This window comes from Scyliorhinus torazame, chromosome 22 (genome assembly GCF_047496885.1).
Source record: "Scyliorhinus torazame isolate Kashiwa2021f chromosome 22, sScyTor2.1, whole genome shotgun sequence".
Classification (NCBI taxonomy): Eukaryota; Metazoa; Chordata; class Chondrichthyes; order Carcharhiniformes; family Scyliorhinidae; genus Scyliorhinus; species Scyliorhinus torazame.
In genome coordinates this window covers 68,636,803-68,662,786 of record NC_092728.1, presented here as the reverse complement: position 1 = coordinate 68,662,786, position 25,984 = coordinate 68,636,803, and the positions used below count along the sequence as shown (strand labels likewise).

At 45.4% G+C, this 25,984-nt stretch overlaps 1 protein-coding gene across 1 annotated transcript in view; it reads left to right on the top strand.

Annotated features, from left to right (window-relative positions):
• cacna1ba (calcium channel, voltage-dependent, N type, alpha 1B subunit, a) overlaps window positions 1-25,984 on the top strand; it is a 949,382-nt gene that overhangs the window by 11,423 nt on the left and 911,975 nt on the right. Inside the window, exon 3 of the mRNA XM_072488273.1 lies at window positions 3,077-3,216. Within this exon, the coding sequence (XP_072344374.1) occupies window positions 3,077-3,216 (140 nt within the window). The remainder of the gene's footprint in view (window positions 1-3,076; window positions 3,217-25,984) is intronic.

Here is a 25,984-nt window from a genome sequence, read left to right as displayed (position 1 = left end):
AAACAATGGTGACTACCACATTCACCTCCTGTTAAAAAAAGAGTCCAGCGGGGGTGGTGGAAAACTATTTACAAGTATGTGAGAATTTGAAGTTTACAGTCTTTTGAAAATTTACAAATTTAGCCGGTCGGGTGCCTTGATCCTCCGCTGTGAGCGCCGCAGTCCCGGTGGTGATGCAGGTCGCCTGTGACTCCGGGAGCGTGTTGTCCTCAGCTTCATCCCCGGGTGGAACCAGTGGGACGACGGATCGTCCTGGGGCGGGGGCTGTCGTGAGGTGCGCTGAGGGGAGGGTGGGTGGCGCCGGGGCAATCGGAGGGGGTGGGTGTCGAGTGGTGTGGGGCCGTGGGTGGGGATCCAGCTGGTGCCAGGTCCCTGAGGGAGACTGTGTCCTGGCGGCCGTCGGGGTACGCCACGTAGGCGTACTGCGGGTTCACATGCTGCAGCTGTACCCTTTCGACCAATGGGTCCGCCTTGTGGAGCCGCACGTGTTTGCGGAGGAGGACGAGTCCTGGAGCTGCCAGCCACGCTGTGAGTGAAACCCCGGAGATGGACTTCCTAGGGAAGGTAAGGAGACGTTCATGGGGGGTTTCATTAGTCGCAGTGCAGAATAGCGATCGGGTGGAGTGGAGCGCGTTGGGGAGGACCTCTTTACTGCGGGAGACCGGGAGATTTTTAGATCGCAGGGCCAGCAGGACGGCCTTCCAGACCGTCCCATTCTCCCTCTCCACCTGCCCGTTCCCCTGGGGGTTGTAGCTTGTCGTCCTGCTCGAGGCAATGCCTTTGCTGAGCAGGAACTGATGCAGCTCATCATTCATAAAGGAGGATCCCCGATCGCTGTGGACGTAAGCGGGGAAACCGAACAGGGTGAAGATGCTGTTGAGTGCTTTAATGACCATGGCAGACGTCATATCAGGGCATGGGATGGCGAAGGGGAATCTGGAGTATTCATCGACCACGTTCAGGAAGTACGTGTTTCGGTTGGTGGAGGGGGGTGCCCTTTGAAGTCCATGCTGAGACTTTCAAAGGGGCGGGAGGCTTTCACCAGGTGCACGCGATCTGGCCGGTACAAGTACGGTTTGCACTCCGCGCAGACCTGGCAGTCTCAGGTGACAGCCCAGACCTCCGCAATGGAGTAGGGCAGGTTGCGGGCCTTTATGAGGTGAAAGAACCGGGTGACCCCTGGGTGACAGAGACCATCGTGTAGGGCCCAGAGTCGGTCCACTTGTGCGCTGGCACATGTACCTCGGGATAGGGCATCGGGGTGCTTGTTGAGCTTACCGGGGCGATACAAAATCTTGTAATTGTAGGTGGAGAGCTCGATCCTCCACCTTAAGATTTTATCATTTTTGATCTTGCCCTGCTGCGTATTATTAAACATGAAGGCAACCGACCGTTGGTCAGTGAGGAGAGTGAATCACTTACCGGCCAGGTAATGCCTCCAGTGCAGCACAGCTTCTACGATGGCTTGGGCCTCTTTTTCGATGGAGGAGTGTTGAATTTTGGAGGCATGGAGGGTGCGGGAAACAATGGGCCTGGATACAGCGGCGACCGACTGGGCCTGGCACACCGCAGCGAAATGTCCCTTCTTCCCGCAGGCCTTGCAGAGTGCACTCCGCGCCGGGCAGCGCTGCCGGGGGTGCTTTGTCTGGCCGCAGAAGTAGCATTTGGGCCCCCCCGGGATTGGCTGGCTGCTGCGCGGCGCTGGCTTGGGGTTGGCTGGGGCGGCCGCTGGTGGGGTCCACGATGTCCATGAGGGCGCCGTGCGGTCGGGGGCGTACAACTGTACGTTACGGGAGGCAACAGTCAGTGAGTTTGCGAGTTGCCTGGTTGCCGCAAGGTCAAGTGTACCCCCTTCTAATAGGCGATGGCGGACATACGCTGACCCCATGCCCGTAACAAAAGCATCCCGGATTAAAAGTTCAGTATGTTCGACTGCTGAAACTGCCTGCCAATCACAGTTCCTCGCCAGGATGTACAGGGCATGCCAGAAATCGTCTAAAGACTCACCAGGGAGTTGCTGTCTCGTGGACAGGAGGTGCCTGGCGTACAGTTTGTTGATTGGGCGGATATAATGTCCTTTCAGGAGCAGCATTGCTTCCGTGTAAGTAGGCGCATTCTGGATAAAGGGGAAAATATCGGATCTCGCCCGTGAGTAGAGGACCTGGGTTTCTGTTCTTCCAAGGGTTGGTTCGTCGCGGATCGGAGGTAGCTCTCGAAACAAGCGAGCCAGTGGTCGAAGACCGAAGCGGCGTTGGCTGCTTGTGGGTGCAGCAGTAGGCGATCAGGCTTGATGCGTAGTTCCATCGCTGTAATATCTCTGCTTAATAAATTACGACGAGACGAGAGTAGAGAGTAATCGAGGCTTTATTATGCAGAGTGTGATGCCTCCTGCAGCTGCTCTCGAAACAAGCTCTCGAAACAAGCGAGCCAGTGGTCGAAGGCCGAAGCGGCGTTGGCTGCTTGTGGGTGCAGCAGTAGGCGATCAGGCTTGATGCGTAGTTCCATCGCTGTAATATCTCTGCTTAATAAATTACGACGAGACGAGAGTAGAGAGTAATCGAGGCTTTATTATGCAGAGATGTGATGCCTCCTGCAGCTGCTACTAGAAATGGTAGCAGCTCGGTGTGCACACACACTTATACACCGCCTAATGGGCGGAACCAGCAGGCAGGGATCTACCCCCGTACCTGTAGTACAGGAGCCTTACCGTATTACCTCTAATACACATATTATACAAACAGTGGTGACTACCACAATCTGTTTCATGCATGACTCTAAGTATATTGTTATTTAATGGTGACAATCTTTATGTTTAATTGTTTTTATGTTTAATCTGATTATTGTTTAGTGTGACTACCTCGATGTTTAATCTGAATGCTGTTTCCCACATTACGCCTCTGCAGTAAAACCAGTTCGAGCTGACAATTAGATGATGTAAACATATTTTGCTGAACATTAAAAAAGAAGGATCGTATGTTTGAAAAAAATGCCAAATCTATTTCTTCCTGTTGAGCAAATAAGTTGAACAAGTTGGTTTTTTTTTGTCATTTCTCATTGGTGTCTATTACTCTTTCAGGACGACACCGAGCCTTATTTCATTGGAATATTTTGCTTCGAAGCTGGGATCAAAATTATCGCTCTTGGGTTTGCTTTTCATAAAGGTTCATACCTTCGAAATGGCTGGAATGTAATGGATTTTGTGGTGGTCCTCACAGGGTAAGTTTCTGAGAGTGGCATTGTTGTATTGACTTAAAAGATTTCATATTTTTTCCAGGAGGAAGGTTGGGAATTTAAGACAATTTGTAACTGTGAAGTTTGTTATTATGCTAGGGGTCCTGTTGTAGTCAGTTCAATGGATTTCCACTATCCTGTTTATCCACCATCCCAATTATCTACCAGGAGGGTCTCGGAACATCACAATGCACAGATTATTTTGTTTTTTATTTAATTTCTTTTTCCAGATGAACCAAACTAATATTTGTTTATAGCTGTTTTACTAACCTTTGTCTAAAGCAATGCAGCATCCTAGAATGCAGTACTAAGATTTGGACACTCTTAACTATGCAACAGTTTTTAATTATCTGCCATGGGGTCCCCTTCATATTTATGGATGATGAAGTAGGCTCTGCAGTGCACAGGTGCCTAATGCAGCATACTTTTTCATTATGTGCAAAGGCAAAAGTGTGCTTGTGTAGAAATCACTTTGACTTTCTGAACCTGCTCCTAAAGTTACTTCAAAAGAATGAGAAAATATAGAGTACTGTGCTATTTGATCTACCTGCTCATTACATTGGATAGAAAATTGAGTTCTTGTTAATGCTTTGATAGTGGTCATTCTCCTATGTCCGTTACATAAAAATCGAAGAGTCGTGCAGAAAGTTTTGATTAACTTGAGATGAATTGCAGGTTCATCTATATGGTGATAGAAAAGAAGAAAGTCAATTTGTTTGCCTCTGTTGACTTGTGATTCGGGATTGCTTGACATATTGTAACCTAACCCTAAAACATTGATAGAATATAATTTAAATTTGAAACAAAAAAAATGCAGAAAGGAAATACCATTTGTGCAGAGAGATTTGGTTTAATATTTTGGGTAGGTCACTTCAGAATTGAAAAACGAGGGACATACAAAGACATTAAAAGTGTCAGAAAAGGAGTAAGAAGGGAGCAAGATATCCCAATCACAAGAAATGAATTTATTTTAGTTTCATGTATTCAGCAGCCTGTTGTACATTCACCACGCGTTGGTAACATATTTATCATTTATTATCTATAGTTTATCATTTACCTATCCCCAAGTTGCGTTGATGGGGCAGTGTAGTGGGCTCTGTGTGGAGTGCTCCTTTGGCGGGTTGGTGTGGACTCAGTGGGCCGAATGGCCTTCTTCTGCACTGTGGGGTTTCTGTGGATTCTAAATTGAGGACCATTGTGCAATGTGCTTTACCGGTGGTGAATATTTTTGAAGCATTCAAAAGTCTTCTTGGCTGTCAGTAAACACAATGAGATAAAAGGCCATTTAAAAATGTGTGTATGAAAAATAAATTTGGCAGGAGGTAGATCATTTTGAAGATCCTTATTGAACCGGCATTTATGAGCAATCCTCAGTGAATACCAGGCTATCATAGTTTCAAACCATTGTGAACTGGTTACATGAAACTTCAGGTAATTGATAATTATCTTCCCGTAACAGTCTCCCCGAATAGGCGCCAGAATGTGGCGACTAGGGGCTTTTCACAGTAACTTCATTTGAAGCCTATTTGTGACAATAAGCGATTTTCATTTCATTTTTTTCTTGTGAAGTTATCATTTCACATATTATCTTAAACAAAGCATATAGAACTGACCTACTATAATCTACCTTTCAAACTTCAAAGTTCTGATTGTGGTTCAGTGGGAATGTCCCAGTGAATTCTTGGCTCATTACTACCTGCATCCATGCTTAAAAGAAATCTTCCATGTGATGTGACATTTAATGACAGTTTGAATACATTTCTAATATGTTGCTTTACGTTGCCCGTGAAGAGCCACACTTAAAAGCTAACTGCACATATTAATAACTATTGGAGTTTGAGCAGAGAGTGCAATCATTGGTAACTGGAATTTTACCTCTAAAAAAGGTTCAGATATTGGCCCGGGGCGGCATGTGGCGCAGTGGTTAGCTGAGGACCCGGGTTCGAATCCCGGGCCTGGGTCACTGTCCGTGTGGAGTTTGCACATTCTCCCCATGCCTGCGTGGGTTTCACCCCACAACCCAAAGATGTGCAGGTTAGGTGGATTGGCCACGCTAAATTGACTCTTAATTGGAAAAAAAATAATTGCTCTAAATTTATTTTTAAAAAGAATTAAAAAGAAAAAAAAAGATATTGGCCCAGATTTATGTGTCTTAATGGGAGGGGGGGGGGGAGTGAGTAATGTATATTATAGGCATTGAGTAACTAGCATTCTTTTTGTTTGTGATGATATACATTACATGTAAAGCTGAAAGGTAAATGCTGTTGGCCAGCCCTGTCAGCGTTCAGAGGCTCAGTGACCTAAATAACTGCTGATTTTCACAAAGCCTTGACAACCTGCCCTCACAGTCTATCTTCAACTTGAAATCGGGCAGTTGTGACCTGATGCTTGTGCGATCTTTAGTCCACATTCCTTTCAATGAATTAAACTGGACATTTGGATTGCTCGCACAAGCCTTATTCCATACAATAAATCAATCAAGCTTGTAGTCTTGTGTTTTTGGAATGGGCTGGTGTTAGTGAGACATGATTCAATGAAACATATTACTTTTACTGTTTAAAAAAAAGGAATACTCTGAGTCACGGGGCGGCACGGTGTCACAGTGGTTATCACTGCTGCCTCAGAGCTCCAGGGTCCCGGGTTCAATTCCGGTCTTGTGTGACTGTCTGTGAGGAGTTTGCACTTTCTCCCCGTGACTGCGTGGGCTTCCTCTGGGTGCTCCGGTTTCCTCCCACAGTCCAAAGATGCGCGGGTTAGGTGGACTGGCCATGCTAAATTGCCTCTTACTGTCCAAAAGATTATGGGGATTGGGTGGAGGCGAGGGCTTGGATGGGGTGCTCTTTCCAAGGGCTGGTGCAGACTCGATGGGCCAAATGGCCTCCTTCTGCACAGTAAATTCTTTGATTCTATGATCTATGAGGCTGATAACTAACTCACAGAGTCTGTTGGGTGTTGGGTGGGGTTCCACAAAATTGTTTATCTGAGCTATTCATCTCCGATTTTAAGCAGGGATCCACTTTCCAGAGAGAGGGATGATTGTATTTTTGCTTTGATTTGTGTTGGAACACACAAAATATATGGATGCCCTGCAGTGAACAGTAAAGAAGCACACTCTGCAAATGTGTTAATGGGAATAAAGAAACCCTCAGCAACTGATGCGTGATGTAGTTTTGACAGATTCCTCGCTCAGGCTGGGCGAATCTATTGAAGTGTTTCTACCTCCCATTCCCAAATGCATTGTTGACAGAAGGTGGCAATTCTGATTCGTTTTCATTGATCAAACAGATTTTTTTTTCGCTTGCAAGTGTTCAAAGCACTGCTGCTGGAAAATAAAAAAAAGTGTTTATCGTGGAGGCAGGTGTCCAATTAGCTGTGTGAAACGCTTTTATCCAATCAGACACTAGCGAGACTGACAGAATCTTTCAGGGATGACTTTGTATTCTGGTTACTGGTGACAGACACAATCTCTCTAGATCTGGTCCGAGAATGTGCTGATTGGGAAAGTAAATTTAGTTTCTGGCCCTTGGTATAGATCGATATCTCATTTAATGACTGTAGAAAATCGAATAGACCAAGGCTAAGGGCTTGGTTTGTGCTGAAAGAAATATCCTTGCACATCCAGTAGCTTAATATTATGTTTGCATCGTTCATTTTCAATCCACCCCAAAAAGAGCAAAGATTTATGTGGTGATTCCGTCAATTGGTTATGACTCGTTAGCTGTTTGTATCCTTTGTTTCAGTTTTAAATGCCATTTCTAAAATGCCAATCTAAATGCCCGTACCAGCCTCCCCGAACAGGCGCCGGAATGGTGGCGACTAGGGGCTTTTCACAGTAACTTAATTGGAGCCTACTCGTGACAATAAGCGATTTTCATTTCATTCATTCAAAATTGTAATCAACAAATGCAGCAGTAGAAATGTTCCCCTCCTTCCCCGTCATATTCCGAGACTCGCTGTTTAACCTCAAACAAAGTCACTTTCTCACCCTTTAGGATCCTTTCTGAAATGCGCAGGGCTGCTCTGCGTCATTCCCTGTGACAGTGCACTTGCAAACAAACTGTTCTGACAGCAATCTGTTACTTAAATATGTGGGGGATTTGATTTTGCCAGTTTACCACCAGACAGCATTTGCTCTTTGACTGAAACCCTACTTTTGTCCCAGCGAGTTTGCTGATAAAGCACTTGACCTCTTTTTGACCTGGGTTTTGATCTTGAAGTTCCGGTCTCAATTCCACCTGAAAGGGACATTTGTTCATGGAGACGGACCGCATCAAGATGGCAGTCCAGCTTGCTCGTTATTGTTTGTTTTTATTTCTCTTCCCATAATGCTGATTTTCTCCTGGAACAGGTTGCTAGCCTGTTGCCAGAGACTTATAGCCTGAGGGGCGCCACCCTGCATCAACCATGGCGGACAAGGAGCCTCTCCTGCTCTTACCGCCTGCCATTGGCATATATTGGAAGGATTTTACAGGTTGACACTCAACCTGTTTGGCTGTGTTATGAACGCATCTTCCTTGGCCATCAAATCCTGGGACGGGATTTGAACTTGGAGCTTCTGGCTCAGAGGTAGGGACGCTACCTACTGCGCCACAGGACCTCCCTTGCTTTCAATAATATGAATGATATTAATGAGGGGGTTGGTCAGGTGGAGATTTTTAGATGACTATTTTGACTGAATATGCATGGCCATGTATGTTTTTTATTTTAAACACTGATAAAATGTTGTGCTCGTATTTGTGAGGCACTTGCTCCCTGGGTCACACAGAAAGAATGGTTGAAGTATGAGAGGGCTGCTGTGGAACTGTACCTGAGGCGGAAAGGAGATAATTTTTTGCTGGGGGGAGGAAATGATTTACAACTCTCGAAACTTGCTTCACCCTTAATGGAGGCAGATTGATTTGAATCCAGGACCCAGGGGAGCAGGACTACTGTGATACTAAATAATAAGATATTTATGGAAAATTAAGATTCAATGTTTTTGTTTCTTTATGGCAAGTTCCAAAAAGAAACAAATGAGTGTATTCCAACTTATTGTCAATAAGCAAAACTTGCATTATTTCAGAAAGCTGTCTTTCAGATCCATATTTGAAATATGCTATTCGGGAGCCAGGCATTGTGGTGGCACAATGCATTGAACAATCACTAATTGACAGGGTTCTCATCCATAACCTATTATTACTGAATCATATATTTTGGCTGGACCAGCAGGTTAGGTGTGATATGTGAGTTAATGATAAGCTACTGGGAAGGGAGAAAGGTTAGCAGAAAAAAAAACCTTAGAATTGTTCCCCACATTATTTTTTCCAGGATCATTGTGCACGGCAGAAGCCTTTAAATGATTACTCCTAATAAGCTGAGAATCAGTGCTGCTAAATATTGGGGGGTAAAAGTAAATAATAGAAAACATGGAAGAATGTGCATCATTTAAAAACTGCGAGACATATTTCATGACTAAAAATAACTATTGAAAGAACATTTTAATTTTTGTAATAATTCATGTGTCTTTCCTTCAATATAAGTTTCAAGTCATGTGTGTCTTTTTAATTGATTTTAATCTGGAAATGATTCTGATGTGCATCTTCAGAAAGAGTGCCTTAAAGAACAACAAGTGATGCATTTTTTCACACTTACACAGTTCCCTGGTGGATATGGAAAGCGGTCTTGGGTCACTTGTACTTGTGAAATCTGTCGAGAACCATTGTATTCTATTCAGGGGCAGTGTGAACACCGACATATTGATGGCAATGTGGTTTCAACCTAGAAGCAGATTGGTTTTTTAAAAAAGTTATTAACATTGCATATTGCATCTGGGAGATGCCAGCATTCCTAGAAAATAATGGAAGGAAATATTGTGGACAAATCTAATGATGTGCAGTCAATTATCTATGTACCAGGGACGCGATTCTCCACTCCCACGCCGGTTGGGAGAATCGCCTGGGCTGCCGAAATTTCCGGGGACGCCGGTCCGACGCCCTCCCGCGATTCTCCCAAGCGGCAGGAACGGGCCAGTCGAGTTTCGCGGGCCACAGGCCGGAGAATCGCCGGAGACACCCAAAATGGCGATTCTCCGGCACCCCCGCGATTCTGAGGCCCGGATGGGCCGAGCGGCCAGGCAAAAACGGCAGGTTCCCCCCAGCGCCGTCCACACCTGGTCGCTACAGTCGTGGGCGGTGCGTGAACGCTGGTGGGGGGGGGGCGGCCTGTGGGGGGGTGAGGGGGGATCCTGCACCGGGCTTCACCTTGAATGTGGGGTGGCCCGCGATCGGTGCCCACCGATCGTCGGGCCGTCCTCTCTGAAGGAGGACCTCCTTCTTTCCGCGGCCCCGCAAGATCCGTCCCCCATCTTCTTGCGGGGCGGATTTGGACAGGATGGCAACCATGCATGCGCGGATGATGTCCGTTATGCGGCGCCGGCCGCGTCATCTATTCGACGCCGCTTTTACGCGGGCGACAAGGCCTGGCGCGGGTAGATGACGCGGCCCCGATACTGGCCCATTGTCAGGGCCTGAATCGGTTGGGACCGGGGCCGTTCCGCGCCGTCGTGAACCTCGACGGCGTTCACGACAGCGTGGCCACTTTGGCGTGGGGGTGGAGAATCCCGCCCCATGTGTGGATGTATTGTTAGTTCGTGAAAATCTTCAAAATTCACTGCCACCCACTGCGAAGTGTAGTGATTAGGAATACAACATTACAAAGCTTGTATGATAGGTAACCTCTCATAGTATGACTGAAGGTTTACTATTAGGAAGTTAGGAGCCAAATCCAGATACATGGTAATGGAGATACCATAGCTGAGGGTTTCACGTTATATTTATTCCAACCTGAAGTAGATGCACCTGTTTTGCTCTGAGTTTCATAAAAGCATCGGGAGGTGAGTGATTTTCCTTTCAAGTAATTTGGAAGAAATTAGTTTGCACTGTTTGTACTGTGGTGTTTAATATGAAACAACAGTAAATTAGTGACTGGGAACAAGTCTGCATTTACAGCTATTGTGCAAATGAGGCATTTAAGAGGCACGCTATATACTTTACATATTCATTAATAGTTGATTAAAATGTAAAACTGCTGGATATATAGTGTGTTTGTGTGTGTCTGTGTATCTCCTTTCCCAAACCTAGAACATCTTAGGGAGGCGGTGGCAGGGGCGTACTGGTATTGTCACTGGGCTAGGGTCCAGATACCTAACGTAATACTCTGGGGACCTAGGTTTCATTTCCACCAGGGCAGACGGTGGCATTTGAATTGAATAAATAAGAGAATTAAAAGTCTCCTAGTCGATTCTTTTAAAAATGCATCTGTTTTACATTCTTTTAGGGAAGGCCATGAGTTGGCCTGCATGTGACTCCAGCCCCACAGCCATGGTTGACTCTGAACTGGCCTAGCAAGTATTGAATCACTAAAAAGGCCAATTGTAATGCCCCTCACTTCTGCCGCAGTTGAAATCAGGGACGGATTCTCTGGCCTCCCAGCCACGTGGGCTGTGGGCGGTGAGGGATGGCACACAATTCACTGGCGTCAAGATTCTCTGCTCCTGTCGCTGTCAATGGGAATTCCCATTGAAGCCCATCCCACCCCACTGGGAAACCTACAGGTGGGGGAGCATTGCTGGAAGGTCCAGAGAATCCTGCTGCCAGCGAATGGTTGGAGAATTCCGGCCCAGGTACTTTGGTATTCCAGGCCATTGGAGTTTGATGTCATTACTAAAACCAGTGCATTTGCATACTTTAAAAAAATAAATTTAGAGTACCCAATTCATTTTTTCCAATTAAGGGGCAATTTTAGCGTGGTCAATCCACCTAGCCTGCACATCTTTGGGTTGTGGGGGCGAAACCCACACAAACATGGGGAGAATGTGCAAACTTCACACGGCAGTGACCCAGAGCTGGGATCGAACCTGGGACCTCGGCGCCGTGACTCAGCAGTGCTAACCACTGTGCTGCCCTAGCATTTGCAAACTTACCCATTGTGAGACAAACAAAATTTGTATTCTAAATGAGACCAGCTGAATTGAAATCAATTCTACTTTTATAGTTTTAGAAAGCGGAGGCCTTTGTAACTGTAATCAGAGAGGAAAATGCTGGAAACACTCAGCAGGTCCAGCATCTGCAGAGAGAGAAGCAGAGATAACATTTTCTGCCAGCGATCTTTCTTCAGACCTGATGAAAGTTCTGATGAACTGAAACATTAATCTGCATTCCTGCATTTTACGGGCTCCATTCCGGGAAGGAAAGTCAGCCGGCAGTCAACATGCTGGAAAAAAGTCCGCTCCACAGCCGAAATGACACACTGCAGTGGGCTAAACTAGCTGAGAGAGGCAATTCCACCCCTGAGTGAGAGAAAGTCGCTCAGGGACTGCCAGCCAATCTGACTCTGACAGGATTGCAAAAGCTGTGTGAAGACCAGTTGCCGCTGGAGACAGGTAAGTCACAGATCAGGATGGCGAGGGATCCAAGAGCCCAGGGAGTGCGAAGAGAAGGTCGGGGGCTGGGTTTTGGAAGGTAGGTTGCGAGGAAGAGGGGGTCACCCCTGAGGCGGATAAGACACCCCCCAAAAGAGGTAACCACCCCTTTGTCTTTCCCTTTTTCATCTAGGCTCCACAAAACGGCCTGCCCACTCCCCTCTCGCCTGGCCACACCAACCATTTTAGGGTGTGGGTAACATATTCTTGCTAGCAAGCCTAATTGACCTTTAATTGCTCAGTGAAACATGATGGGTGGACTGCTGATGTTATGGGGGTGGGTGCAAAGGCAGTCGGCTAGCCACCCGATGTATTTTACATACCTCGCTCCATCAAATCCAGCCCAATAATTCTGTTTCTCTCTCCCACACACATGGCCAGACTGCTGAGTATTTTCAGCATGCTGTGTTTTTGTTTCAGTTTTGCAGCATCTGCACTAACTTGCTTTCAGCTTTCTAATTGCATTAGTTACATACGCATAAGAGCAGAAGAAATATGATCAGGAGTAAACTATCAAACCTGCTCTGCCATTCAGTACGATCATATTTGATCTTCCACCTCCACTCCACCTTCCCACTCACTCCCCATATCCCTTGATTCCCTCAGAGACTGGATATTCAGGGTTTTGAGATATAAACCCTTCTAATTAAAAAAAACTCTCAGGTCTGAAGTTTTAATTTCTAATACTAAGTTCCTCAGTTGTGCTTAACCCACAAGGTACAAATAACGAGTATTTATGAATCAAATAGAATTTATTAATCAATATTTGACACATACTTAACTATTAAGTATGTGTCAAAATAAGGGAATAGTGTAGATGGGCTTTAGAGTGGTTTCACAGGTCGGCGCAATATCGAGGGCCGAAGGGCCTGTACTGCGCTGTAATGTTCTATGTTCTATATTCTTATCACTCAAGATCTCAGCAACCCGTGGTGCTGTCAGCACACTGTCTCTCTCCTTTGTCTTCAAAGTCTCCAAAAGAGTCATACCCCAGAAACCATGGTAACATTATGCTAACGAAAAACTACGATTTCTCAACTTTTATCCACCAGTCTCCCATTCCTCCTTTGCTGGAGATGTTCCAAATTCAATCCCCCTCTTAGTCAAAGGATGCAAATCACCTTTGCAACAACGCCTGCTTTATGGGTCATAAACTCCACAAGTTTACATTCCATCACAAATAATTTCACATTTCTTTCCCGATACAGAGAAGCCAGAGTCACATTCTCTTGTCAACATATCTTAACCCAAGCCCCACGCTAAAGCTATTAAAATTAACAGTTAAGGCCACTTCCTATCATATAATCAGGGAATAAAGGTTTCCTCTCTGGTACAGATCAGTTCAAGCAATGCATGGTTTGTTTAAACATAGTGTCATTCTTAAGTTCACAATGTTTTAGCTATTCTTTCAAACTGATTTAAAAACAGACACTTAATCGTATTTTGATGATTAAGCCAGCTTTGGCTCAAGACTCAAATGAGCTCCATCATAAAACTACAAAACAAGTTTATTTTTCTTCACAAACAACTGTTTTTCCTGTTTCCCCAATTACTTTGTTAATTGCCCAACAATAAAAACTGAACTACTTAATTTTAAACTGCGGTTACAGGATAAAATGCCTAGATATTACAAATTCTAAAGACTTGAATGTCCTCAACAGTGGAACACTCAACACATTCTGGAAATCAGAATTCCAAAGATTTACTACCCGTTGTGTGAAGAAATTCCTCCTTATCTCTCTCCTAAATGACCATCCCCTTATCCTGAGACTGTGTCCTGTTATTCTAGATTCTTCAACCAGAGGAAACAACCTCTCTGCCTACCCAGTAAAGCCCCTTCAGAGTCTTGTATGGTTCTAAAAGATCACCTCGCATTCTTCAAAACTCCAGAGAGTTTTGGTCCAATTTACTCAACCTCTTATCATAGGACAACCGTCTCATCCCAGGAAGCAATATAGTGAACCATCACTGCACTGCCACCAAGGTAATTGTTCAGGGCGCGTCCACCACCATTCATGACTGTAGGTGGTAGGACTGCAGAGTTCTGATCAAAACTGGGTGTCAGGCAATTGCGGAAGTCTATTCTCCTACAGTCTGTAATGTCATGCATTGGCATATCCCCCCCACTCATTACCACCAAGCGAGGTGACCTACCCTGGTTCAAATGAGAAATGGAAAAGAGAATGTCAATTTTGTGAAGTTACAAAAGTGGCTAAAGAAGCAGCAGCAGAACTAAATGATCCCACAGCCAAGAATTGGGAGGCTGATAGGATGGAAATTAGGCGTGGTTTATCCTGGATTTTGTAGAAATTTCCCAGTTAGCCATGTGGGTGCACAAGATCTGCCCTGTAAGTGGAACATGGAGAGCAATGGAGGAGTTTGAGGCATTGATTTTATCAGGCTGTTGCTTGACAAATCTCACAATTTTGGCACAAGTCCCTGTGGGCGGGATTCTCTCAACCGGCTGGGCCGGAGAATCCCCTTGACTGGGCCACGCCCCCCGATGCCGGCACGCGATTCTCTGCAAAGCGGAGAATCGGCGCCATTGGCGTTGGCGTGTTTGACGTGGCGACGGTTGCGGGCCACTCTGCGTGGCCGGTCCGCCTATTCTCAGCCCGGGTCGCACTTAAAACGCTGAGTCCCATCGGCACCTTCCACACCTGCTCGCAGCCGGCGGGAACTCTGCGTGCAAGGGTCGGGTCGCAGACGCGGCGCGACGGCGTTTATGACGGCATGGACACTCTGCCGCGGGATGGGAGAATCCCGCCCAGTATGTTAGTGAGGAGGACTTCTCAATGACTTGCTTTGTCCAAATAAAATTCCTACCCTTGTGAAAAGATCAGTTGTAACTGGTGCAAATTTAAATGGGGATTGGAACTGGGCCCAGTTGAGCTACTCCCAGTCAGCTAGGCCTGCGTCAGTCCATTTAATTATTTTTTTTGTGGCATGTTGACAATACTGTTTGGTATACTTGATCATTTCAGCGAGCAGTTAAAGAGTCAGCAATTGCCAAGGAGCTGGAGATCGGGAAAGGGCAGCAGATTTACTTTTCTGAAGGGTGTAAACTAGTTGGATTTTTATGACAATCCAGTAACTTCATGGTTGTCATTACTGATACTAACATTTCATTTTCCTTCAGAACTGTTCAAGTGACTGAATTCAAATTAACTAGCTGTAAGGGGGGAAGAGGGGGTGCGGTGTGATTTGAACCTTGCATCTCCAGATTCTGGCCTCTGAATCACTGGTCCTATAGCATACCCACTGTGCTACTGAATACATCTGCATTTAACGTGAAGGTCAGCTGATATCTTGGCAGAAATGGGCCTGGTTTCTTTTTCTCTGTGTAATAAACTACGCCACATGTTGTACTTTTATAGCTTTCAATTTAAATAGAGAAATAAACTGGTCCTTTGGAAGAATTCTTCTTGAAAATTAAGGATAATTTATTAGTGATTCTGAAACGCTGTGGAGACAAAAACTGTTTAAAATGCTCTTGAATTACTTATAAACTACAAAGTGAGAATAGTCATACGTTCAACATTTACTTTCAATATGGCAATTTTTAGAGATTGACACACCCTTTCACTTACACAAGATAATTTGGTGTCAAGAATTGTCGGTATTGTGATATTTTTCGTTGGAAATGTTTCAGCATTGTGACACTTAAAATATCTTGGCCATTAAAATCATCGAATATTCCAGTTTTTTGTAACAAGCCAGCACTTGACCAATAGAATGTGACAGATGAAATATCTTCTCACTCGACTTTACCACTTATTCAATTTCCAGCCTTAGCTTTTGTAATAACCATGTGCTTTCCCTGAAAACATTAATTGAAAATCTAAATTCTATTAAGAATTGTGTTATAATATAATTAAGTAAAGGAGTACAAATTGAATATTTAGTTGTTAATGGTGGAAGATTTTGTTCAGAAAATGGAAAAAGTAGTGAGCTTTGTATCAAATAAAATTGCATCGAGAGAATGAAAATGCTGAAATTGCCACATAGAATTCCATATTCAACGACATTTGAATGACCTGCCACCCAACAATGCTGACCATATCTATCACTTTGCCGCAGTTCCATTAGGTTGCATAAACAACTGTGACGAATATGGACATTGATATACATTTCATATTTGTGGCAGTAATGTTATTAAAAACCCTGATTTAAAATATATACAGGAAGCATGTCTGAAAAAGCTGTAATTAGGGTGTTGTAAAATGTGAGGTAATTACTAATGAAACATTGTTTAGATTACAGGAGATTCCCTGGAATGTAGATGATTTTTGAGGGTGTGGTATTTAGTCCTAGCTAAGTGGGTCATGGACGTTAGTAGTATACTGATGATGTACTTAATTGGAGAAACTAGGTCTGTCTGTAGTTTTGCAATCTGTTATAGGATGTTAAGTTGAATAGCAGTTTTGCCAAACGCTGTTAGGTTGAGCAGTTTCCCATAGGATTTGAGTCTGATAAGGCAGAAGTGTGCTGAATCTGCTGTTGAAAGGGTCTCTCTCTAAAGGTATCTACACAGATGGCTGCAATTAACCTATTTTGTTAAGTTTATTTATAAGTGGCATTTGAACTGCCTTGGGCTGCTTAACTGGAATTAATGGCAAATGTAGATGGTAAGTTCAAATTTTATTTAAGGACTGTTTCACAAAGCTATTTATTTGATGTTAATGTATTAAGTCTGTGTTTAAATTAAGGTTTGATTTTAACATATAAGATACTTATTGTTCAGAGTCATCACTTCTGGGGCAAAGTACCCTTTCCTCACAGTTTTACAAATCGAAAAGTTGCTAGGGGTTCTTGTCCGGTATACTAACAAAAGTTGGTCTCTAGTCCGCTATCTTGACCTAACAAATAAGTTAATGTTTAAAAAATGGTGGACGACTGAAGGAAAAGTTACTGAAAGAATAAAATGTCACCTTGTCTCAGTTGATAGCAATTTGACCTAAGTCAAAATTCTAGCCTTATAACCGGACTGAAGCACAAAAGATTGACTGACATTCCAGTGAGAATGTACTCTGCCAGAAGTGCTGTCTGTCCTTCACACAAGTAGGTAAACTAAGGCCCAGCCTATTCCAGCAGTTCAGTTGAAGATCCTGTGGCACAGTTTCAAATAATATCAGGGATGTTGACTTGACCACATGGAATAAGTTCCTCCCTCAAATGAAACCAACAAAGTGGCACATGGATAATCTGCTCATTCGTTTAATTTCTTTGGCATTTGCTGTGCATAAAGTAGTTGTTATATTGGGCATACTTTTGACTTCCATCAACAGGTAAAAATTGAAGTGGTGAAATGGTTGCCCAATTTACAACCTCAGCCCAGCTTACACCCTACATAAAGCAGTGGAAACTGGGTCATTGACTTTATTCAAAGCTGTGTTGGATCATTTTTTGATAGATAAGGAAGACAAGGGTTATGGGGGAAGCAGATAGGAAAATGGAGTCGAGAGCACTACCAGATCAGTCATACAAGCATACCAACTAGGAGAGGAATAGGCCATTCAGTTCCTCGAACCTGCTCCAACATTCAATAAGATCATGGCTGAGCTGCTTGTGACTTCAACACCACTTTGGTGCCTAGGCCCAATACCTATTACTTCCTTGTTGGTCAAGAATTTATCTACTTCTGCCATAACAGTGACCCTACCTCTACTGTTCTCTGCAGAAGAGATTTCCACAGATTCACGACCCTCTGAGAGAAAACACTTCTCCCCATCTCCATCTTAAATAGGCCACTGCTTATTTTTGAACCATGCCCCCTAGTTCTAATTTCTCCCATAAAGAAAAAACCCTCTGAGCATTCACTTTGTCAAGTCACCTCATGATCTTATACATTTCATAAGATCACTTCCCAATCTTCTAAACTGCAATGGATACAGACCCAAACTGTTCAACTTTTCCTCATAAGTTAACCTCCTCAGCCATGGTCTTATCAAGCGGAACAGCAGAGTCAAAGGGCTGAACGGTCTCCCCCTGCTCCTAACTCCTATATTCCTATGTTCACCTGATCTAGTGGTCCATTGATGGGCTACCATTATCTTTGATTATAGATATCACTGCATTTTGAAAGCAAATTCAATCCGCTGACTCACATTGAAATGCTGACAGATGAGTTAAGGTGTGATATAAGTGCATTTTTTAATTTCACAGTTGACTTACAGTGGAATTAATGATTGAAAAAACGCTTCAGTAACAGTGAGAACTACATCCGTGATATTACAATGTGCCTGTATCCATACATGAACTCGCCTCACGCAGGCAGGGCCATTGTAAATAATCACAAAAACAGAAATCTCAGCAGGTCTCATGGCATCTGTGGGAAGAGAAGGGAGCTAATGTTTTGAGTCTGCATCAGAATCCTCGGGTGAATGAGCCACCACGAGCAGTTATTGTCAGATTTCATGGAGAAGGAGCGAGTCCTAAAGTGGGCCAAAGAGAACCATGAATCAAGATGGGAAGGGAGCCACGTTAGAATCTACCAGGATGTCAGTGCGGAGCTTGCGAAGAAGTGGGTGGCCTTTAATAAGGCCAAAGTGGCTTTTTACAACTTTGGAGTGGCGTTTGAAGTGGTGTTCCCGGTGAGGCTGCATGTTACCTTCAGGTCAAGGGACTACTACTTCACCACTTCAGAGAAGGCTGAGGCCTTTGTTACAGAGCATGGACTGGGATCATGTTAAATGGGCTCTCTGTGGATTTGTTCTGGTTGTTCTGGAGTTTAGGTGTATTTTGTATATATTTTTTGTTATTTCTTTGTTTTTGGGTTGAGATGGGATTGATTGCGTAAGTTGTATGGTCGGGGATAGGAGGTTAATTGTTGTGTGGGATATTGTTTAAGACAGTATTTCTCTTTTCTTTTTAAACATATGGCTCTCGGTGGGATCTTGCTCTTGGTAGGAGTGTTGAATGTTGTTGTATTCTTGTTGCAAGGAAGGGTAAGGGTGTTACTTTCTCTTTTTTCTGCTCTGAGTAGGGGCTACCTCGCTAGCAGTAAATATTTTGCTAGCGAACGGGAGCGGGGGAGGGGCTGAGGCCTGTTGGACGTGATATTTGAGGTTCAATGAACCTAGATTTTTTTTGTTTTGTTGGGGCTGGTTGGGGGATGGTATTGCTCTTTGGAATGTAATAAATATGGATGTTTGGGTGGGATTTGATTCAGGGCAGGGGGTCGAGGGGAGGAAGGTTTTCTGACGGTGACTATGGAGTTTTCTTTGTTTCACTATTTGGATTGGTGTGGCAGCCATCTTGGATGGGCTTTGGGCCTACATCCTCTGGGCAGGCGCTTGATAACGCTTTATGGCGTAAACGGCTGACTCCAGGTTGAGAGGGGTGTTCGAGGCCCCCGATTTGGTTGGTCACCTGAACATAAGACAATTGGATAGCCCAGGAAAAAGGTTGAGAGTTTTCTCTAATCTAAAGAATCTGAGGCCTAATGTGATGTTTTTGCAGGAAACCCAGCTGTGGTGAGGGACCAGAACAGACTGCGAAAGGGGTGGGTGAGCCAAGTCTTTCACTAGGGCTTCCACTGCAGGTCTTGTAGGGGGGGGGGGGGGGGTTATTTAATCAATAAACGGGTTATTTCTTTGGCGGACAAAGTTGTGGCGGACCCATGTGGTAGGTATGCGATGGTTACAGGGTCTTTGGCAGATATATTGGTGGTATTAGTTAACGTATATGTTCTGAACTGGGATGATACAGCATTTATTAGGAAACTCGTTGGCTTCCATTCCGGATTCGGATACACACCAACTGATTTTGGAAGTGATTTAAATTGCGTGCTAGATCTGAAATGTGACCATTCTGGGCCAAATTAATTAGCGCTGTCAGGGTGACGAAGGCGCTGTCAGTGTTTATTGAACAGGTGGGGGAGGCAGATCCATGGTGATTTATACACCCGGGGGATAAAGAATTCTCGTTCCTCTCCCCAATCCATAAGGTGTCTTCAAGGATCGACTTTTATTTGGTGAGTAGGCCTCTTCTCACTTGGGTGAGGAAGGCAGAATACTCAGCCATTGTCATCTCAGATCATGTGCCACATCTGGTGGATTTGCTTTTGGAGTCAGTGGGAATCAGAGGGAAAACTCTCCGCTGGTTGGAGTAATACATGGCACAAAGGAAGATGGTTGTGGTGGTTAAAATGCAATCATCTCAGCTCCAGGACATCACTGCATAGTTCCTCAGGGTAGTGTCTGAGGCCCAACCACCTTCAGCTGCTTCAGCAATGACCTCCTTCCATCACAATGTCAGAAGTGGGGATGATTGTGGTTAATTGCACAATGTTCAGCACCATTCGTGACTCCTCAGATAACAAAGCAGTCCGTGTCCAAATGCAGCAAGACCTGGACAATATGCAAGCTTGGGCTGACAAGTGGAAAGTAACATTCACGCCGCACAAGAGCCAGGCAATGACCATCTCCTATAAGAGCGGATCTAACCATCGCGCCTTGACATTCAATGGCATTACCATCACTAAATCCCCCACAATCAACATCCTGGGGGTTACCATTGATCAGAAACTGAACTGGACTAGCCATATTAATACTGTGGCTACCAGGGAAGGTCAAAGGCTAGGAATCCTACGGCGAGTAACTCATCTCCTGATCCCCCAAAGCCTGTCCACCATGTACAAGGCACAAGTCATGAGTGTAATGGAATACTCTCCACTTGCCTGGATGAGTGCAGCTCCAACAACACTCAAGAAGCTCGACACCATCCAGGACAAAGCAGCCCGCTTGATTGCTCCTCCTTCCACAAACATTCAAACCCTCCACCACCGACGAACAGTGGCAGCCATGTGTACCATCTATAAGATGCACTGCAATAACTCACCAAGGTTCCTCAGACAACACCTTCCAAACCAATGACCACTACCATCTGGAAGGACAAGGGCAGCAGATACCTGGGAACCCCACCACCTGGAGGTTCCCCTCCATCCCACTCACCACCCTGACTTGGAAATATATCGCCGTTCCTTCACGTCATTGGGGCAACATCCTGGAACTCCCTCTCCAACAGCATAGTGGGTGTACCTACACCTCAGGGACTGCAGCGGTTTAAGAAGGCAGCTCACTATCAACTACTGAAGGGCAACTCGGGATGGGCAATAAATGTTGGCCTAACCAGCGACGCCCACATCCTGTGAACAAAAACAAACATTCACAGCTCCACATTGTCTCTGTATTTCAAACTGCTTCTAACTCACTTCTATATGAAATGAAATGAAAATCGCTTATTGTCACAAGTAGGCTTCAAATGAAGTGACTGTGAAAAGCGCCTAGTCGCCACATTCCGGCGCCTGTTCGGGAAGGCTGGTACGGCAATTGAACTGTGCTGCTGGCCTGCCTGGGTCTGCTTTAAAAGCCAGCGATTTAGCCCTGTGCTAAACCAGCCCCTATATTATATACTTCAGGCCAGCATTCTTCCATTTATTTATTTTTTTAACTGGTGTTCCTTTAACATTTCTACTTATCCACCTACTTTCTCATTCAGTTGGCAGATTGGAACAATCTGGACTGGAGACCCATTCATACCCATTTGGCCACAACCATGCAGTTTAAAAGCACTTGCCTTTCGAGGCAGTCAGAACCACTAAAATTGTTCTTCATTCAGGCTGATGAAGGCAATGTGGCCTCAATTCACAACGCAAAAACAAGTGGAGTCAAAGGCAGAAGGCTAAATTGCCATTGTCAAAGTGCTGGATGTGCTTGAGCTCTGAGGTGCAGCCCCTTACCCTGAGCATCATGACGAGTGAACTATGGGTCAGAGCCCTGCTCACTATGGCTCGTCAATACTGGACCAAAATGAAGAGTAAGTTGCCCCTCATTGTTGTGGCCCTCACCAGTCCTTACACCAGAGACTTTGGAGAGTGAGCTTGACCTGCTGAGTTTGCTGATCTCAAGCAGAGTGAAGGTAATGATATATTTGGCCCCTGGTACCCTTGGGTGAGAGGAGGGGAAATTGTCTCAGGGCCCCATTCCTGTTTGCTGGTCTGTAATCTGTGCTAGAATGCATGCGAATAGCCAGCATAGACAGAACCACGCTTGCTGCAGCAGTTTCTATGGTCAGTTAACACTCAGTGGCCAAGGGCTTGAATGAGAAACACTTTGATGAGGTACAAACAGGACTAACCAGTAAGCAGTCACCAGATTCAGGAGAGGAAAAGGTAAGCAAAATTGACTAAAAGAAGTGGGAAAGCATATTGAAACTGCTTCCTTTGAACTTTCCCACTATCTGGGGAAGCGAGTGACACTGGAGGAATTTCTGTGTGTGCTCAGAGGGAGTGCTTGAACTGCTCGTCCTGGCAATGGTCTCTTTTTCCCATTGCCTCTTCCATTCCCAGCTGCTGGTAACACCTTGCCGCAATGTAGCATGGTAGCATTGTGGATAGCACAATTGCTTCACAGCTCCAGGGTCCCAGATTCGATTCCGGCTTGGGTCACTGTCTGTGCGGAGTCTGCACATCCTCCCCGTGTGTGCGTGGGTTTCCTCCGGGTGCTCCGGTTTCCTCCCACAGTCCAAAGATGTGCAGGTTAGGTGGATTGGTCATGATAAATTGCCCTTAGTGTCCAAAATTGCCCTTAGTGCTGGGTGGGGTTACTGGGTTATGGGGATAGGGTGGAGGTGCTGAACTTGGGTAGGGTGTTCTTTCCAAGAGCCGGTGCAGACTCGATGGGCCGAATGGCCTCCTTCTGCACTGTAAATTCTATGATGAATGTAAACAAGGTCTTCTGTACCGAAGCCACAGATATGAAAGGAGAAGTTGGTTTACAGGTTGAGTAGTGTGCTGTGAATTCTGTGCTGCCCTGGGCAGAGTGAAGGGAACTTTCGATTCTGCCAATTTCTCACCAGACGCAAAATGCTTTGGCAATGTCTGATGAGGAAACTGGCCAAAATTCCTAAATGATAATCTGGACAAGAACCACCAGGAATATTCAACAGGAATTGCTCTGGGGCCAAAACCATATAAGTGGCTTCAAGCAGCAACCTGCAATTTAAAACAATTCTTTCATGGGATCTGCCAGCAATTATTGCCTATCCCTAATTGCCCTTGAGGAGGCATTTAAGAGCCAACCACATTGCTGTGAATCTGGAGTGACATCTAGGCCAGACCAGGTAAGAATGGCAGATTTCCTTCCCTAAAGGACATTATTGCACCAGATGGGTTGTCATGACAATTGACAATGATTTCATGGCCATCATTAGACTTTTCCTTCCAGAAACTCAACACAGACAGTGACCCAGGGCCGGGGTTCGAACCCGGGTCCTCAGCGACGCAGTCCCAGTGCTAACCACTGCGCCACAGACTGCCCCATGGATGCTCTACAGTTGGCCTCAGTGTACAACAGGATTACAAGATAGTAAAAATTGACTAAAGCAAATTCTGACGGATAGTAATCACGTGAACGTCAAGCTTAACTGTGAGATCTTTGTGGAAAATCTGCTTGCCAACCTTTACTGGCCAGCTTAGTGTGAAAAGAATTCACATTTACATGCTGTACTGAGGGCTGCGGATGCCCACTGAACGAGACTCCCAACAGGAGCCAGCAACTTCAGCAGGGGAGAAAATTAGATGGACAAACTAAATTTGTTTCAAATTGTCATTTTTGTAAAGTTGAGTGTCAATGATTGAGACCTATTAATGACCTAAATAATGTTTTCACATTAAGTCAGCAGTGTCGAAAGTAAACATTTGAAAATAGGAGTCTAAAACAAACAGGCAGCATTTCAGGTGAACCAAATTTGTTGCCCAAGCTTCACCTTTGTTGACCATGATATTCAACCCTTGGGGACACTCCCAGCTGCATTGTTGTGGAGTATCGTGGAAAGTATCTGCACAAAATACAGGAAGCCCATTGTGTTTGAGTTAACAGATGGGGGTAATGAATTTTCTGGAACACTTTGTAAGTTAAGGAGGTATTTGCCATCCTTTAGTTTTGAAGAAGTGGGAAGGTGTGAATTGAAGGTTGAGAAAAGGTTGTTGCAACAATAAAAATGGCTTCACTCTGATTTTCTAACATGACAAAATATTTGCTCAGTAAAACCTATTTTGAATTCTAAATAGAAAATGCTGGGAGTCAGCAGAATAATGACATTAAAAAATCAGTTTTGGCTCTTTGTCAGTGACCTGCAGATTGAACTCTGAGTTACCCATGCCAAGTGCAGCTGTCCTGGTCCTGTTAGCAAGTATAACTTCCCGATTTGACCTTCACCCTGAGCTGTTACTGCTGTACAGATTCCCTTTTAGCTCTTCCTATTTGTCCCAATGAGAAAATGCCCTTGAACCTTTTCTTTGGAATGTCAAGTGCTTGTGAACTCCTTTTTTTTCACTCAAATCCTAAAAACAAAGAAGTCCTGTGACTTCAAACAGGTTCATTGTGGCCCCGCATAACTGTGCTGCTGATATATGTTCAGATGTAGGGCAGCACGGTAGCACAAGTGACTAGCACTGTGGCTTCACAGCGCCAGGGTTCCAGGTTCGATTCCCCGCTGGGTCACTCTCTGAGTGGAGTCTGCACGTTCTCCCCTTGTCTGCGTGGGTTTCCTCCGGGTGCTCCGGTTTCCTCCCACAGTCCAAAGACGTGCAGGTCAGGTGGATTGGCCATGCTATATTGCCCTTAGTGTCCAAAAGGTTAGGATGGGTTATTGGGTTTCAGGGATGTGAGGGCTTAAGTGTGTCGGTGCAGACTCGATGGGCCGAATGGCCTCCGTCTGCACTGTATGTTCTATGTGTGTATGACACACTCAGGCTCAGTTCTGCATAAATAGAAATTTACCTTTCTGGGTAGTCGCGTAATTTTAAAGTTTTCCTATTCTATACCTCTTTTCTCTTTTCTCAAATTCGACATCTGTGTCTGTGTCGCACAATTGAATGTAATGGTTGTGACCTAACGGAAACGTTTCTAAGTGCCATTTCAGGTGGGTTTGGCTGAGAGTTTCTTTGCAGCTCTGTCGGCGAATTCCCCACTTCTTTCTAACCATAGGTAGTCACTTTTCCGGGCCCTGGGGAGTTTATCTCTGGGCTAGCCCAATCTTAGAATGTTTTTCATCACTGGGGGGCTGAACTTGCTGGCCAGACTGGCTCCTCAACCATCGGGCCACCATTTTGAAACGGTGCCCCGATTGCTAAGAGAGCTCGAGGGTCTGCTACATCCCCACCCATGGGAAATGGCAAACCCCCCACACACAATTATTACCCACACCCCCCAAGTGAGGATACCATGGGGGTCACTGCTGAGAGGCCCCTCTTTCAGGCCTTCCCCCTTCCAGGACCCTTACTGTGCACCCGCCAACCTCCCGGAGGCCCCTTCATACCCGTCCTTCCCCACCCCCCCTACCGTTCATCCCTCCTTTCATGGGCATGGCCCCCTCAGGCTCTGACCTTTGGCAGTGCCACCCTGGCACCTGAGTACCCTGGCCCTGCCACCCTGGCATCCTGGCAGTGTCCCTGCCCTGTCCCTGATCACCCAGGGGCCTCCAATGACCTGGGAGACTCCCCAGATGCCATTCCACCTGGTTCCTGTTTGCATGGGCTAGCACTAAACGACGCCCAGCTGGGCTCATAGAATTTATAGTGCAGAAGGAGGCCATTCAGCCCATTGAGTCTGCACCAGCCCTTGGAAAGAGTACCCTACTTAAGCCCCATGCATCCACCCTATCCCCTTTACCCCTGTAACCCAGTAACCTCATCTAACCTTTTTTGACACTAAGGGCAATTTATCATGGCCAATCCACCTAACTTGCACAGCTTTGGACTGTGGGAGGAAACCGGAGCACCCGGAGGAAACCCAGGCACACATGGGGAGAACGTGCAGACTCCACGCAGACAGTGACCCAAGCTGGGAATCGAACCTGGAACCCTGGAGCTGTGAAACAACTGTGCTAACCACTATGCTACCGTGATCCCCCTGGGGAGGCCTGTAGATGTCGATTAGATCTTGGATCAACACGGTTATGTGGTTCTGCGATGCAAGACTAGGTCCTGCCCATTGTGGGTGGTACCCAGATCACGACGCTTCATGAGATCTGGTTCAATCTCACAAGGCATACCGGCTGTGGGAAGCCTGGAGAGGCCTCTCTCAGCATTTGCTAGCCGTGTCCCACTCTGATTCCGGCGGGACGCGGCTGGTAGATCACATGCAGAGCGTCTCGTAAGAAATAAAACAATTTTCTAAATTGAGATATTGAAGGGCACTACCAGGTGAAAAGACTAGGAGGGACAAAATATAAGAGCTGGTTGGTGACACCATCTTTGTAGTCATTGGTTAATCTTTAAAAAAGTTTCCT